Source organism: Sesamum indicum, linkage group LG12, assembly GCF_026168435.1.
Source record: "Sesamum indicum cultivar Baizhima isolate 11 linkage group LG12, ASM2616843v1, whole genome shotgun sequence".
Lineage (NCBI taxonomy): Eukaryota > Viridiplantae > Streptophyta > Magnoliopsida > Lamiales > Pedaliaceae > Sesamum > Sesamum indicum.
The window spans coordinates 15,098,242-15,113,374 of record NC_142668.1 but is presented as its reverse complement, the minus strand read 5'-3'; the positions used below and the strand labels follow the sequence as shown (position 1 = coordinate 15,113,374).

The following is a 15,133-nucleotide window of genomic DNA, read 5'->3' as shown; positions in this document are numbered from 1 at the left end:
TTTATGAGTACAGGTATACATGATTTATTCTAAATCAAAATAACAGTGTGAGAATTTAATAAAATATACCATAGTATTTATCACAATCTAATAAATGCAATGTTTGTGTTATGGTAGCGTTTTGGTCCATCGCTTTCCTTTTTTTTTAAGGTCATGTATATATGCGTACCAAGTTGATCCTTGATTGTTTTGTATTTGAGCTCGACTGAAAATACCTTCCACTTCAGTAATTTTTTGGTAGAACAAGAATAATTTGCTCTCTTTCTACTGAATCAAAATGATTTTTGTTTTTTTGTTTTTGCACTTAACACGAAAATAATATCGTGCGATTGAAAAGAAATATCATGCACGCTATTATGCATCAATGCAATCTAGCTTGATATTTCCTAGTTGAAAAAATGATCGATTATTCATGTATTGCTTTCGCATCAAGATTTACAGTAGATCGGATTGGACTAATCTAATTAGAACTTGGTTGAACCAACAAAACAATAGATTGATTTGGTCCAAGCTCGCTTGGGATCGGGCTGGTCTTGAGCCAATTCCAAGAGTCAATACTTAGGACCAGCCCAGCCCAGTGCCCACAGACCACCTAATCTTTCGATCGGGCTTTTTTTTGTTTAAGTTCATTATATATTCTTAACTATTATTTTTTTGTATATAATCTTTTGTGTGATTTAATTTATTATTTATTTATTACAAAAGCCATTATAAATTTAAATAATTGTTTATAAAAAAATCTCAATATCAAAAAAAAAAAAATTAAACAAGCACATCCGGATTTGATGCAGGCTTGTTTGAGCTTGGTTTGGGCCTCAACCGGGCTGATCCATAGTCTGGGCTTGAATTTAAAGACAGACCCAATTGGGACCCCTTAAAGGCCTAAGACCGATCATAAACAATAATGGGCCAATCCCAAGCCGAGCTTTTATGTGCTGACCTATGCCAGTCTTGGATTGATCTGGCCCACTGTGCACATTGAATTCCACATAATGACTTTTATATACATTGAAATATTTGTATAGATTATACATATATATATATAAATAGGAAAAAATACAATTTAGTCCTTTGTGATATTGCAAATGTGCAATTTACTCCTGTATTTTTTAAAATGCAGCAATTTATCTCCTTGTGTTTTTTAAAATTAAGCAATTTACCTCCCAGATAGGGAGTAAATCACTTTATTTTAAAAAATATAGAGGGATAAATTACTATTATTTTTTCATAGAAAGTAATTTACTCATTTATAATATAACAAAAGTAAATTGCACTAAACCCTGTATAAGTATATGGTTTTTGTTTTCTTTCGACTTTGATGAAATTATTATAGTATAGAATTGTCAATTGTGTCCTTATTATATTTAAAAAGATAAATATATGAATATTAAAAAACAGCTCTTCTCTGCAGATACCAGAAATGAGTGCATTATAAGTGTTTATGTTTGGTGCACAACCATGTTGCTTCATTTTCTCAAAGAGCCTAAGAGCTGTATTATGGTCCATTATTTTCCACACCAGCAATATTAATGGAGCCACCATTTGGCCCTGGATCAAGCCCCGTTCTACCACTATTTCCATTGATTAGTTTTTCATGTGAGAGATGTTTGATTAAAACTGAATAGATATAATGAGATGGTTCATATCCAGCATCAACCATAGATTTCAAGGTATCAAAGGAAAGATTTATAAATCCTGCACGTCCATATCCATCAATGAGCACTGTGTAAGCCATCAAATCCGTTTGGACCCTTTCTCCTTCCATTCTAGCCATCACATCCTCTGCTTCTTTCAACATTCCTTGGTTCCAATAAGCAAGAAGGAATGAAGTATACGTGCAGACATCAGGTTTATATCCCAGAGCAATCATATGGTTAGAACTTTATAAGCACTGTCAAAGTCAAACTCCTTCAAAATTTGATCAATGATAATTGAGTAAGTAACAATTGTGGGTTTCATGCCAGCCTCCAACATCCTTGCCAGATATTCTAAAGCTTCAGCTAGTTTTTTCACTTTGCATAATCCATTAATCAGCACATTGTAAGTATACGAGTTTGGAAGGCAGCTCTCTGTAACCATTCTTTCAAACAAAGCAAGGGAACAGTCAACTTTCTCCAAGTTGCACTATTCATCAATAAGAGCAGTGTACATAACTTCATTCGGCTTGATCCCCTTCTCTTTTAGAGAGTCAAATATGCCATATGCCTTATCCACACACCCCTTTTCACATAAGGCATTGATGAGAGTACCAAAGGTTGACCGATAAGGAACTACATTCTTCTCTTCCATAACCTAAGTAGGCGAAGAGCACTATCTATTTCACCCTCCTTGCATTGTCCACATACTAATTGTTAAAAGTCACAAGATCTGGAGAAATCTTTTCCTCTAGCATCTGACTGAGAAGCGCCTTGTGGACATTTTTCCCCTCACAGAATCCAGAAATTAACTCATTATAAGTACGCACATTTGGCCTACAATTTTTTGACTCCATCATGTCAAATATCTCAAAAGCAGTGTCAACCATTCCCTTCTTACAAAAGCCATCGATCAGAGCATTATAAGTCATACGTTAGGGACCAACCTGTTATCTCGCATTGTCCCAAGTATTTTCCTTGCTTCGTCAAGCATACCATCTTTACATGCACCATCAATAAGTACAGTGTAGGTATGGACATTGGGCTCGCATCATTTATCCTTCATTTCTTCAAACAAGCCCAAAGCCACCAACCTCCTATTTAAACCACACAACACATCAATTAGAATTGTGTAGGTCCGAACATTGGGAAACAATTATTATTTGCCATCTGCAAAAACAGCTTCTTTGCCTCATCCACTCTCCCAGCTTCGCACAACCCTATGTATCAAATTATTATATGAAACTCATTCCTTTGACAACCTTTGTGTGGCATAGTCATGAAAATTTTACTTGCTCTACCTAAATCATTTCTCCTACAATGTCCCAAAATGAATGACGTGTAAGTATGTGTGTTGGGCTTCAAACCAGCCTGAAAAATCATGTTTAAATAATACTCAGCATCACTCACGTTACCCAATTTACAATAGGCATTAATCATTGTATTAAATGTTCAGATATTTGGTGAGACCTTATCATCCAACATATCCCTATAAACACATTTCATGTCATTGATCATCAGAAATCGTGCCAGCAACATCAAAAGCATGTTGTAACACCTAAGACCAAGTTTAAACCCAAAATCACCATCATCACAATGATTCATCTCACGCAAAAAGCTCAAAACGGAGCTGGCATCCTCTGCCGTCTCACAACACTTAATCAGTAAAATCCGGTTTTGTCGGCATTGCCATAAGACTTATTCTTTATCAAAAAGCGCAAAAGGGAAGCATAGGCTTGGACATTGGGTTTGAAAGTGGGGGCGCGGGTGAGTAAATCGAAAAAATTAAGGGCAATATGAGGATTGAGATGGGGATGGTGGGAGAGGAAAGAGGAGAAAATAGAAGGGGATATTCTGGGGATCAACTTTCCGAAAGAAGGGTGCTTCTGCCAATTGGGTTGGCAGAGAAGCGAAAACAGATGAGAAGAGAGGTCAGTTACAGGCGGGTCAGGTTGGGAAATGGGTTGGGGCGTAATGGAAAAAGAGAGGTGTTTAATGAATAAGCAAAGGACAAAAATGGAGGACTGAACTGAGGCGAGTAATGGTAGAGGTGTGAAGGTGGCGACGGCGGTGAACCGTATCATTGTGAAGGGCAACCGGTGGCGGTGGAGGAGGAGGAGAAGACGCCATTCATGAATGATATTGTTGTGGTAGGAGCCGAGATTCATGAATGGAAGAAGAAGAAAGAGGAGAGGAGTGAGAAATGGTTTTTGTTGGGTTGGAGCGAGAAGGGGGTGAGGGAGTTGTGTGTGCACTTTTGACCTTTTCTTTTTTGGTATTTTGGGGGCTAAAGGGTTTAAAGTATGAACTTGTAATTTAATAATGGAAATTTCTCTATTTAGAAGCAGTTATGAGTATTTAAGAATAATCTCTACTTGTTTTCAAGCTTAAGTTATGACTATTTAAGAAAAATAAAGTATCATGCGCAGGCTCAACAATCCACCTGTTTATATAAACATTAGAGATTTAGCACAATTCTCATACAAACTACCCTACTTCACACCCCCTATATGTAAATTCTATCACACTTTAATACCCCACTCACATCGACACATTTTCATTACATAACAAAATTTTCTCATATCATTGGAATCGAAAAACTGTTATATGTCCATCTCCCAACTCCATATCTGGGTTTGGGTCTGAATTTTGATTTATTATTATGTGTTGAGCCTCAATATTATTTAGGGCAAAAGACAATTTTCGTCCCACAGCTATAGGCCATTTTCGTTTTAGTCTCGTAAGTTTCTAGGGTTTCAATTTGGTCCCGTAAAACTGAAAAATTCGCAATTTCAGTCCAAATTTGGCCGGAAAATTTTGTGGGTCGCCGGAAAAAGTCACATGCGATGCATGTGACTTTTAAAATTGGGGGCTCGATCCTAATTGGCTAGAGAAGTTGACGTGGCGCATACGTGGAAATTAAAAAAAAAAAAATCGACGGGAAGTCAAAGTCTTGAAATCCCCACCATTCGCCGCCACCTTCTCTCTTCAATTCCGCCACCGTTACTTGGAATTTCTAGCCACCACATATACCATTCGATTACCCATAATAAGGAGAACAAAACCCCTCAACCAATTTTGCGATCCGACCACGACAACGACTGGGCTTTGAAATTGACCACCGCGGACAATTCCCGTCGATTCGCCGGCGATAGGACAACCCATGATCGCGGATTGGTACCATTGGATTCGTCTCCTCACTGCGGTTCTAATGTGACTAGTCTCATCCATTTTCATCAACTAGGTGCAAAGATCCATCATTTTGAAGATCTCAGTCGTCGTCCGCCGTGACTGCACCTTCCGCCAGCGTTTTCTCTTTCGTCTGAACGAACCACCGACTCGGAAGACCATCGTTGAACGCCTCTCGTTCTGGCGAATCTTTTGAGACCAGTCCCATCAATTTTGGTCACCTCTGTGCAAAGATCCGACAAATGCCGTCCTCCGCCTTTGCCATTCTTTTGAGATCGTTTTTTTTTTTAAATTTCCACGTATGTGCCACATATGCACCACGTCAGCTTCTCGAGCCAATCAGAATCGAGCCCCCAATTTTAAAAGTCACATGCATCGCATGTGACTTTTTCCGGCGACCCACAAAATTTTCCGGCCAAATTTGGACTGAAATTGCGAATTTTTCAGTTTTACAAGACCAAATTGAAACCCTAGAAACTTACGGGACTAAAACGAAAATGGCCTATAGCTGTGGGACGAAAATTATCTTTTGCCCTATTATTTATCCATTAACGGACCTACCTTTATTTAAAGTTTGTGAAACTTTCACAAGTCAGAATAAAATTTTTTGACAAACCCGCCTCAAACTCGCCTGATACATCCCAATAAAAACATAGAGGCCAAACGTCTTGCAGAAATATCCGTATCCGGAATTTGTATCACCACAAAAATCAAATCTGTTTCTGGAAAAACAAAGACCATATATATATATGCAGCAAAAAAGAAAAAGAAGGAGCCGGGGTTTGGGGAAAAGTGAATGGAAGAGTACTTGCAGAAATTATGTCAGTTAAAGTCTTTAAGACAGTATATTAACCAATAGTCAGGAGATTTCTGGTTGTATTATACATCATTTCGCAAGCCAAAAAAGATATATCCACTGTGAATTTCAGGCAGAGTCGTTCAATTTGTAAAGTTGTTACCAAAAACTTTGATGATTGCTAAAGGAGGAGAGTCAGAGGGATAGAGCCACCGTTTCCTTCTCTCCAATTGCTGTTGTGGCAGTCATTCTAGCTATAGAGAAGAAGTACACAACCAGAGCTGCAGTCAATACCATTACTAGTTAAGCAGATCGCAACATCAAGAAAGGGTTCCTTCCAACCAAAATTTGTTCCCCATCTTGATCGGCTGCTAAGTTGATCTTCCACACGTAGTTTAGCAATGCTTGTGAATAGGACCCGTAGCTCTTTCTCAGTTGCTAATTTTGGCACCGGGAACATTGATTTTGACAGAAGAATCGAGTGAGCTTTTTCCAGTTATTCTTCATCATCTGATTCCATTGCTGTTCTGCAGTCAAGATCCAAATCAATAAAAATGAGGCCAAATCTTAAAACTGAGATAGCAAGTGCAACATAGCAGCAGTCAGCTCAGATAAAGAACTATTGAAGATTAAACTCCAAGCATACAACAATTGCAGAAAAAACCAGGCAACAATCTTCATGTGGATCAAAGCAATATTTTGAGGTCAGACCATTCAGTCAACTGGAAAATCAAAACCAGGTTGAGCATAATTTGTTTGTACTTCCAGTGAACCACAATTGGACTAATGATGCCATAATTGAGTCGTAAATAGTTAATGCATAAAAAACAAGTCGAAACAAAAGAAGGATCCAGTTTGGCTACGTTAACAAAGTAAAATCAAAAGAAGAATAACTTTGAAAAAGAACAACAAATTTTCCTTTTCGGATCAATTTAAATACTTCGAAATTTATATTGCATTACACTACATCAACAAGTATCAAGACCATGAAATTAAATGCAAACTATGCAACATTAGTGTGCTGCCTTGTACAAAAGCAATGGAAGTGAATGCAGAATCATGATGACTAAGTACTAATACTAAATTTCTGATTATATTTATTCTTCAGAACACTGAAATTTAGAATTAATAAGTGAGCTGCAGAACATTTTTCAATGGGAGACTCTTTGACAGGGATACTGGAAATTAGCTTTGGACTTCCATTTTCCTCTCCATAAGAGATAAACTACTTTGTTCCAGGTGGTAATCTGTCCATTAAAACTTGTTTACATGGAAATAAAAGGTCCCATCAAGAAGGTAAAGAAAAATTAGCATCTGTGTGATGTGACTAAAGGGAGACTGGCAACTCATAAGCTTTTTATTCACAAAAAAGCCAATCATGACTACTTTATTCCTTAGAATATGAATTCGAAACACAAGATTCAAGTTCATAAGTGAACTTCTGGATCTAGCATTGATGCTATCAAGTTAACTTCCGTAAGAAGAATTGGTTGGACGTACCTCTTCGCCTCATCCATTTGTGTTTCTTCCTTTTGCTTCTCATCTTATTATCAGAGCACTAACTTGAATCCCTCGGACAAGAAATCATCCCTGGTAAAAGGAGAGGAGAGAAGAGTCTGATCAGATTACCAAAAAACATTTGGGCTTTAGGCCCAAAAAGCTTAAGTTCAGTGTATGAACTATTCTCAGATCAGTCACATTCGCAGGGTAATCTGCCGGATATGATAGCAAAACCTGTTAGATACTTTAGCATTATTCGAGCCTAAAAAAGAAGTAACCAAGACTCTTTTCCTATGAAAGATTCAAGTGCTACGTGCAAAACTTGATAACAGATAGTAATTGTGAAACCATATGAAAAGCCACTGATCTAGAGGCTGCAAGTAACTTGAACCATAAATAGATATCATAGTTCACTTACTCCATATAACACCAGACAAGACAGATAAGTAGCTAAAAAATCAGGCAGAAAAATAATCATAGTACTACTACTTCACCTTCTATTCCTGATCTTGTTTTCCTTCTTTTTCTCTTGTCCACGTTTCTTGTCTGCATCCGGGCAACCAAACGAAATAAGACTCTCAACACAAGCTTCAGCATAAAATATGAATGGCATACCATCCACTGACACATTCTCAACGGTTTTATTTGATAAATCATACCAAACGAGCCTCTTATCATCGCAATTAAGCAGAATCTTATCACCTTCCCTGGAATACGCCAGTGGCTTCACAAAATAATCGCGCTCGATAGCAGAAGGACAAATCGAGAGCAACTTAGTCCATGATTCCTTCACTCCATACTCTTTCATTACCCAAATAACAACCCGAGACCTTTGAGCACAAACCAGAGACAGGCATCCTCCAATCACGTCCAGATCAACACCTCTGGTTCGAATCCCTGGAGGCATCGTCACCTCGTAATGGTTCTCTCTCTCAACACTAAAAGCCATGATTCTCGCTTCGTGTACATGAAGTTCCTCCACCGGCGTAAGAAGCGCTCCGTTAACGTGCACTCGCCAGTATCCCCTCAAGAACGGCAACGGATAAGGAAAACCCTCGATTCTTCTCCAGCAATTCGATTTAAGACTATAGATCGTAGTCTCTGAATGCGTCCAGACATGCGTTGTTTCGTTCCTAAATTCCACAACCCTAACAACCTTATAATCATCATTAGTTGAATCATAGCCAAACCCATAAGTGCTTTTAGAGTAAGAATCCAACTCAACAGGATATTCAACAGAACATTCCGGCAAAACCTTGTAGACCCTGGAAAAGGGGTTCCAAAGAACAGCAGGCTCGCTCATCACAAGAACTATACCATTGCAAGAATTCGAGATTCCGTCAACACTCTTGTAGTAAAACGGCGGTTTGATTACGTGGGTCTTGTCCAGGGAATCCAAATCGATCGTGTACAGGCCGAGCCCTCCGAGAATAAGACTGCGGTGGGAATTCGAGACCAAAGATTGGCGCAAGTGTAGTTTGATGAAATTCTCACTGTCTATGAGAAAACACCAAGTTTTCGTAACGGCCCGAAACCGCTTGAGGGTTTTCACGGGGAGGCGGCGGAGGATGTCCTCGATGATTTCAAATGGTAGAGTAGGCATTTCTGTGAGTCGCTCTATGCAACCTATGCCCTCTGCATTCTGAAAATATATAAGAGCTTAAATTCTTGCCTGAAGAAAGATCAGAATTGTACTTTAGTTTTACTTGATAGTAAAAATGTGCTCGACTCTCTTGTTTCAAGTTCCAAAGTAACGGGCTCAATTTAAAAGTGAAAATAAAAAGAGAAAGATGATTATCACCTCAAGAAAAAGTAGGACGGATAGATGTTGAATTGTGAGTGAGTGCGTGTTCTTGGTGGAGATGATGGTGTAAGGTTGTTATTGATACTCTTGGGACGAGTGGTGTATTAGAAAAATGTTGGTTAAGTGGATAGGATAATCGAGTAGGGGAGTAGTGGACACGGCAGTAGTGAAAGCTGCATTTAATAGTTTGGCCTTCTTGCTCTTCTTTTACGTTATTCATTACTTTGGGCTTGGGCACGGATCTCATGTTGATGCTTAACTGAAGAAAAAAGGAGTCAAATTACCTGTTTGGTATGGAGAAAAGGAAGAGGGAATGTCCAATCTCCAAGAAATCAGCAGACAAGGTAAAGTCTGGAAATTTGATTCTTAAAAAATGAAGTGGAAGGCATATGAAATGTAAGAAAAAGGTAATGGAAGTGGAAGAATCGACCCTCTCCAAAGAAAGTAATTCCAATTTGATTCCTATAATGAAACTGACACCTTAAATCCTCTCAAAGTTTAAGCTTTTTCCTTTCGGCCGTATGTAGTCCAGAAGGAAGAACAATAAGTCGATCATTAAAAAGCATACTGGAAACTGGCTGCACTAAGCTCAAATATGCGGCCCAGTTTTACATTATTGTAAATGGGCCTGCCACCGGCCAGCAGAGGCCATGGTATAGCTGTCCCAGAAAAATGTTAGCACGTGGCAACAACGTAGCGCACGCGTGACAGGTTAAGCCTACGTCACCAGAAAGATGACCCCCACTTAGATATGTTGAAAGAGGACTAATTTACAATGATGTTTAAACTAATGAGTTTTTCAAGAACAAAAGCAATTAAGAGGCGCAGTTTTCAGCGCTCAGGAAGGGAGCAACTTTACTAATCCACCTCATTTTCCTCGGCATGTTCAACCTGAATTTCTTCAAGGCACTAGCTTGAATCAAATTGATACTCAGCAGAGTCAGACATATGACAACACAGCACTTATAATCATAATGGGTGACAGAAAATGAGCATAAGAAAGTTTCAGAGAATTACGCCATTTGAGTATGAAAATATTTATAGCAAACAAAAATAGAGGATTATGTTTTGATATGGTAACCGTGAAAGGAAAACCAGCTTACTCAGAACAGAGATTAGCTCTGAAATTTAAACAATTAAGTGATAGGATGATACAAATTTTCACAAAACATCCATGTCCAGATTTCAACTAAGCAAAAGGGTTAAGAAGACAACCTCCAGGGGGCAACGGCGGCAAGACAACCTCCCAATATCTCCATCAATGATAAATCAAGACACCAGAAAGTTATGGCTTCGACACCTCATAGTACCCTTACTTCGCAAGATCAACGCCACAATCGCTTGAGAGGAGTTAACATGTACGCAACAGTATGCAGAGTATCATAAAGCACATCACCTTTTACCACAAGATAACATAAATGGAAAATCAAACCTTCTTTCAGGAATTTGATTTAAGACTATAAATGTGTCTCCGGAGGATAATGACGCACCACCTATAAGAACGCTATCCTGGACCACCCTAACAATCTTATAGTCATCATGCTTAGAATCACAGCCGAACCATATCGTTCTTGCACATGATTAACGCTATATGATCTGAAATACTCCAGTGGCAGACTAGGCAGTTTGCTCGGTTTCCTTGTAGAAAGATTCCATAGAACAATTCTATCATACTTGAATACATGGAGAACAAGCCCACTGCAAGAGCCTGCAACGGACCGGGGTTTAAACTGGGTGTTGCCAACATCAAAGAGCTCGAAGGAATATAAATCTATGTAGAAAAGTTTGAGTCGGCTCCAGGACTGCGATTGGAGTTGGTTTTAGAGAAGTGTTGCAAATGCAGTGTGATTAAGTCTTTCCCGTCATTCAGAGAGCGCAATGGTCTGGAAGCGCAACAGAAGCTCATCGGGAAGCCAAATCAGGATGTCTATGATGATCTCAGAGGGTCCATCAGACTTTCTGAATAGGGAGGAGAATTAGGGTTCTCTGTCTTGTAAAAATCATCTGGGTTAACTCGGATTTGGATAAACCCATTTCCGCACGAATGCCCTTAAATTGAGGTGGGGAACACAGGCCACTGATACTCCTACACTTGCCCCTTCTCTTTAATTCTTGTTCCATCATTGTAACATCAGTACTTCCGGCATGCAAGTGACATGGACAACTCTCCAAACGAGGGGTAATGGTCGGAATCAGATTTGGCTTGCAACTAATAAAAGTCGTCTTATTTTTCTAATAGAAGAAAATAGGACCTACAATAGATGCGATCCTCCCCAACTAGGAAACAGGCCCAAAAAGATCGTCCATCCCTACCAGGAAAACCCAGTAAATCTTTATTCTTGGAGCATTTTGATTTGAAAATACCATCTATCTCCATATCAAGGAACTACTTCAGCCAACTCAAAAGCATTTCTAAGTTAGAGAAAATGTTAGGAAATTCAAATTCACAGCACCATTAAAGGATATCACCAAGATACATTAGGAGACATGTACGAAATTAGAATAAACAGCTGATCCTATTACACAAAAACATTCTGAGCCCTTTACCCCACTCCAGAAGGGTTAAAAAGTTCCATCAAAACATTCCTGCTGATTTCCTCTTCATTACCAAATGCTCCCACTAGTACCTGTTAGATGTTAAGTAGTAAACATATAAATAGGAAACTTATTGACAAATCAAGTAGCCAGAGACAAGTTTAAGAATAGATAATGCTTCATCAAAAAGGAAATATAGCTTCTAGTTTGAAGAACAAGAGAGTACTACCTCATTTTCCTTTACAATTTCTTCAAAGTACCAGCTTGAAACCCACTGACAGAAAATCATCCCTACAAACCAAGCAGGGAAACAATACAACACCCCATATCATTAGGGTAGCAAGGAACCAGTTATACGTTTTGCAGCAGAGCTATGGGAGAGTAGATCATATCCGCATAAAGTCATTTTACAATGAACAAGGAGCAGAGATAAAGAAGCATAACAATCTACAAGTATTTGTTGTATGCATTAGACTTGCATAGATAGAAAGGAAAGAGTATGCAACCTAAACAAAGAACAGAATACCCTTAAAACACGCATAGTTGGCTTACCTGTTGTTATTATCCTTGTTTGCCTTCTCTTGGCTCTGTATGCTTTGTTTCTCAGACCCATCATCTTCACTAGGACTGTCGAGCGAAACGAGGCTGCCAACACAAACCTCAGCATAAAATGAGGTACCAAAAAAAGCAACATCATAGAATTGGGGAACCAAACCAGGAACATCCACAATCCTAACAGCTCGCTTCCTCAAGCTGTAGGCAAGGAGGCATCTGCCGTCATAGTTCAAGAGAACCTCATCACCTTTCTTCAAATAGGCTAATGGAGTCAGATTCATATAAGGTTCAGGCATCGGTGGGGCAAAACACAATAATTTTGTCCAAGACTCCTTCACCCCATATTCCTTCATCACCCATATTTCGCTTCTATTCATCTTTCGGGGAACAAGGACAGTAAGATAACCTCCCATTACCTCAACTGAAGCGACTCCAATATTTTCACCTGTAAGGTCCGGCCTCGGCAACTCATGATGCTCAGCCGTTCCAAGATCAAACGCCATAATCGACTCGCAATGATGACAATGTTTCACAACAGTATGCAGAGCATCGTTCAGATAAACGCCCCAGACCCTTTTACCACTAGGCAAAATATGAGGATAATCTTCCACCCTCTTCCAGGAATTTGATTTCAAGCTATAAATCTTAGTTTCAGAATACAAGTACTCACCATCTTGCCCATCGCCAACCTCCGTCACCCTAACAACCTTGTAGTCATCACTCTTGGAATCATAGCCGAAACCATAGAGTTCGTTGACGTAAACCTTAACATCTCCAGGGGATTCAAGCGGCGTCGGCGGCAATTCTTTGAGCTTTCTTGTCGATGGATTCCACAGCACAGGCCTGTCGGATACAGCCAGAACAAGCCCATTGCAAGAGTTTGCCATGCCGTAGTCGTTCAACGGGGGATCACCAAGGTCTAACCGCTCGAACGAATCTAAATCTACGGCGAAAATATCCAACAAAGTGTCTTCAAAGAGTAGGAAGCGGTTGGAGTTGGTTTTGGTGGATTGATGCAAATGCAACTTAACGAAATCTTTGCTGTCAATCAAAGAGCGCCATGGTTTCGAAACGCACCTGAAACGCAGAAGTGATTTCACCGGCAGCCGAGAGAGGATGTCTGTGACGATCTCCTGGGGTAAATTCTGCATTTCGAGAATTTGGGGAAGAGGGTGAGTGAGTTTAGGGCTTTTGTTCTGCAGAATTTGGAGATATTCCCATGAAAAAAGGGGTTTGAATTGGGAGTGGAGGACAGTGAAACTCTACAAAGAGTGTGCAGCAAACCCATAATTGTTGTTTCCAATAAATGTCCTCTGTATGCGGCGAATAACAGGGGTAATTCCGTCCAGACACTATCAACCAGGCGGCAAGGTTTCGCGCCAAATCTCCCCCACCCGCTGAACATTAAAATAAAAATAAGCAGGTACACCCTACTCGTGCCGAATTAAACAAAATATATATATTTATGTATTTATATCCAAACAAAAATAAGCATATTACTTTTGTTTATAATAAAATTAAAAAATAAATTTATATTAATAATTGAAACACACTTGATATGTATGCATAATTTAAAATTTAATTATATTTTTAGTCTATTTAAATAAATAAATTTGAAAATAAAATAAACAATTGATATAATAGAATAATATATGAACCATTGTAAAAAAAATCTTTTTTATTGTACTAATTTTTTAATACACAATTTTATTTTTTAAATTTTTTCTTTCATTAAAAAAATTGATTCAAATAATAATTTTAATATTTTTTAACTATCTCATAATGATAACTTCTTTATTTTTCTCTCACCCGTTTCTCAATATTTCTCACCCGTTTCTCAATATTTCTCACACCCTACTTTTTTATGTTTCTTTTTGTCATCTAATTTTTCACATTGTCAATAAATCAAGAATTATAATTTTTTTTCCTCTTACTTTACTTGATGTTTTTTTTTCTCGCATATTTTTTTATTTCTCATACCCGTACACCATGTCTGTTTCTTTCACAAATTTCTTTTTTTTCTTCATTTCTAATCACAATTCTTTTTTATATGCTTACTGAAATCGCATGCTGCAACAATTATCAAATATGCGTGAATAGAAAATTCTATGAGAGAGTTCATTAATTAAATAAATAATAAATAAATTTTAAATAAAAATAATATGTTCACTTAAATAAGTTACTATAGCGGTCACATTTTTAATAAATAGTATAGGAGTATGAAACTAAAACTAAAATCGTGATTTCTGAAATAACGAAAAGAAGTCAAGACAAAAACATATTTATTTTACAATCATAAAATGAAAACCACTTTCCCAATTAGAAAAATAAAATCCAGGACAAATTACTGAAATTAAAACTCACCAAAAACAATTAAAAAAAAAAAAAGGATGCTGATAACCCAATCCCTGATATCGAAATCCTGAAACGGAAATGAAATGCTGTTTACACAAACAAAAGCCCCACCACCACCAGAATTCATCAGTTCCCACACACGCATACATACAAACACAACATGGCCCTCAAAGTTAGCGTACTCCTCGTAAGTATTGAATTTTTGCTGGTCGCCTACATTCTTCTCGATGTCTATGCAATCGCGTTCTTCGGTCTGAACCGCATGAATGTATCTCCGGAAGACAGAGTCGTCCGGTTAAATGCGACGAACGAGGATCCTACGGTTGTCCGGATCGGAAACTTTGCGGTGGATGAATACAACAAGATAAGTGGTAGGAATCTGAAACTCCAGAGCGTAGTTGAAGCTATGCATGCGGAATCCAGCTACATGCTCTTAGTCCGGGTTGTGGACCCGAGTTTCTTTGAATCCAAACACTACGGAGCCATTGTTGAGAAGCGAGGAGGTCCGATGAGGCTCCTCGCTTTTGACGAATTTCAGATGTGATTTGCTGGTTGAATACATAAGATTTTTGCTTAATTTAGGTTTATTTAATTTCAATAGTTTTACAAAATATCTTTGTAAAATTACGTAATCAGCCGCATATGTGATGTGGGCTGGGCTGATGACGTGTCCGGGACTCTGACATATATAGGCCCACTAGACATGGATAATGGAAGTTGGGCTGAACAGTGGCCCACAAGATCCGGCAGTCTGTATAGTAATAA

At 38.5% G+C, this 15,133-nt stretch overlaps 2 protein-coding genes and 1 pseudogene across 7 annotated transcripts; all 3 read right to left on the bottom strand.

Annotated features, from left to right (window-relative positions):
• Positions 1 to 848: 848 nt before the first annotated feature.
• LOC148784891 (uncharacterized) lies at positions 849 to 5,488 on the bottom strand (annotated as a pseudogene).
• A 143-nt stretch (positions 5,489 to 5,631) lies between these two features.
• On the bottom strand, positions 5,632 to 11,158 carry LOC105175410 (F-box protein CPR1). Of its 5 annotated transcripts, none has more exons than XM_088876554.1 (4): positions 10,139 to 11,158; positions 7,614 to 8,761; positions 7,120 to 7,209; positions 5,632 to 6,146 (listed from the first exon to the last, which is right to left on the bottom strand). In XM_088876554.1, the coding sequence occupies exons 2-3, from the start codon at positions 8,720 to 8,722 to the stop codon at positions 7,170 to 7,172; spliced, it is 1,149 nt and encodes a 382-aa protein (XP_088732680.1). In that variant the 5' UTR covers positions 8,723 to 8,761; positions 10,139 to 11,158; the 3' UTR covers positions 5,632 to 6,146; positions 7,120 to 7,169. The 5 variants fall into 5 exon arrangements, with proteins under 5 accessions (XP_088732680.1, XP_088732679.1, XP_020554064.1 ...); XM_088876553.1 differs by lacking the exon at positions 10,139 to 11,158 and adding an exon at positions 9,208 to 9,443; XM_020698405.2 differs by lacking the exon at positions 10,139 to 11,158 and adding an exon at positions 8,921 to 9,151 and having other exon boundaries at positions 7,614 to 8,791.
• A 194-nt stretch (positions 11,159 to 11,352) lies between these two features.
• On the bottom strand, positions 11,353 to 13,380 carry LOC110013012 (F-box protein CPR1). Of its 2 annotated transcripts, XM_088876552.1 has the most exons (4): positions 13,091 to 13,378; positions 12,011 to 12,956; positions 11,688 to 11,749; positions 11,353 to 11,550 (listed from the first exon to the last, which is right to left on the bottom strand). In XM_088876552.1, exons 2-3 carry the CDS (start codon positions 12,898 to 12,900, stop codon positions 11,710 to 11,712), a joined length of 930 nt encoding a protein of 309 aa, XP_088732678.1. In that variant the 5' UTR covers positions 12,901 to 12,956; positions 13,091 to 13,378; the 3' UTR covers positions 11,353 to 11,550; positions 11,688 to 11,709. The 2 variants fall into 2 exon arrangements, with proteins under 2 accessions (XP_088732678.1, XP_020554063.1); XM_020698404.2 differs by having other exon boundaries at positions 12,011 to 13,380.
• Positions 13,381 to 15,133: the final 1,753 nt, after the last annotated feature.

What these genes read in the sequence shown, in the direction of transcription:
- LOC110013012 (XM_020698404.2), bottom strand. Translation starts at nt 13,164, where the DNA reads ATGCAGAATTTACCCCAGGAGATCGTCACAGACATCCTCTCTCGGCTG. An exon ending in AACAAGGATAATAACAACAG is followed by an intron (nt 11,750 to 12,010) that starts GTAAGCCAACTA and finishes CTTGGTTTGTAG; the next exon opens with GGATGATTTTCTGTCAGTGG.
- LOC105175410 (XM_088876554.1), bottom strand. Translation starts at nt 8,722, where the DNA reads ATGCCTACTCTACCATTTGAAATCATCGAGGACATCCTCCGCCGCCTC. An exon ending in AACAAGATCAGGAATAGAAG is followed by an intron (nt 7,210 to 7,613) that starts GTGAAGTAGTAG and finishes TCCTTTTACCAG; the next exon opens with GGATGATTTCTTGTCCGAGG.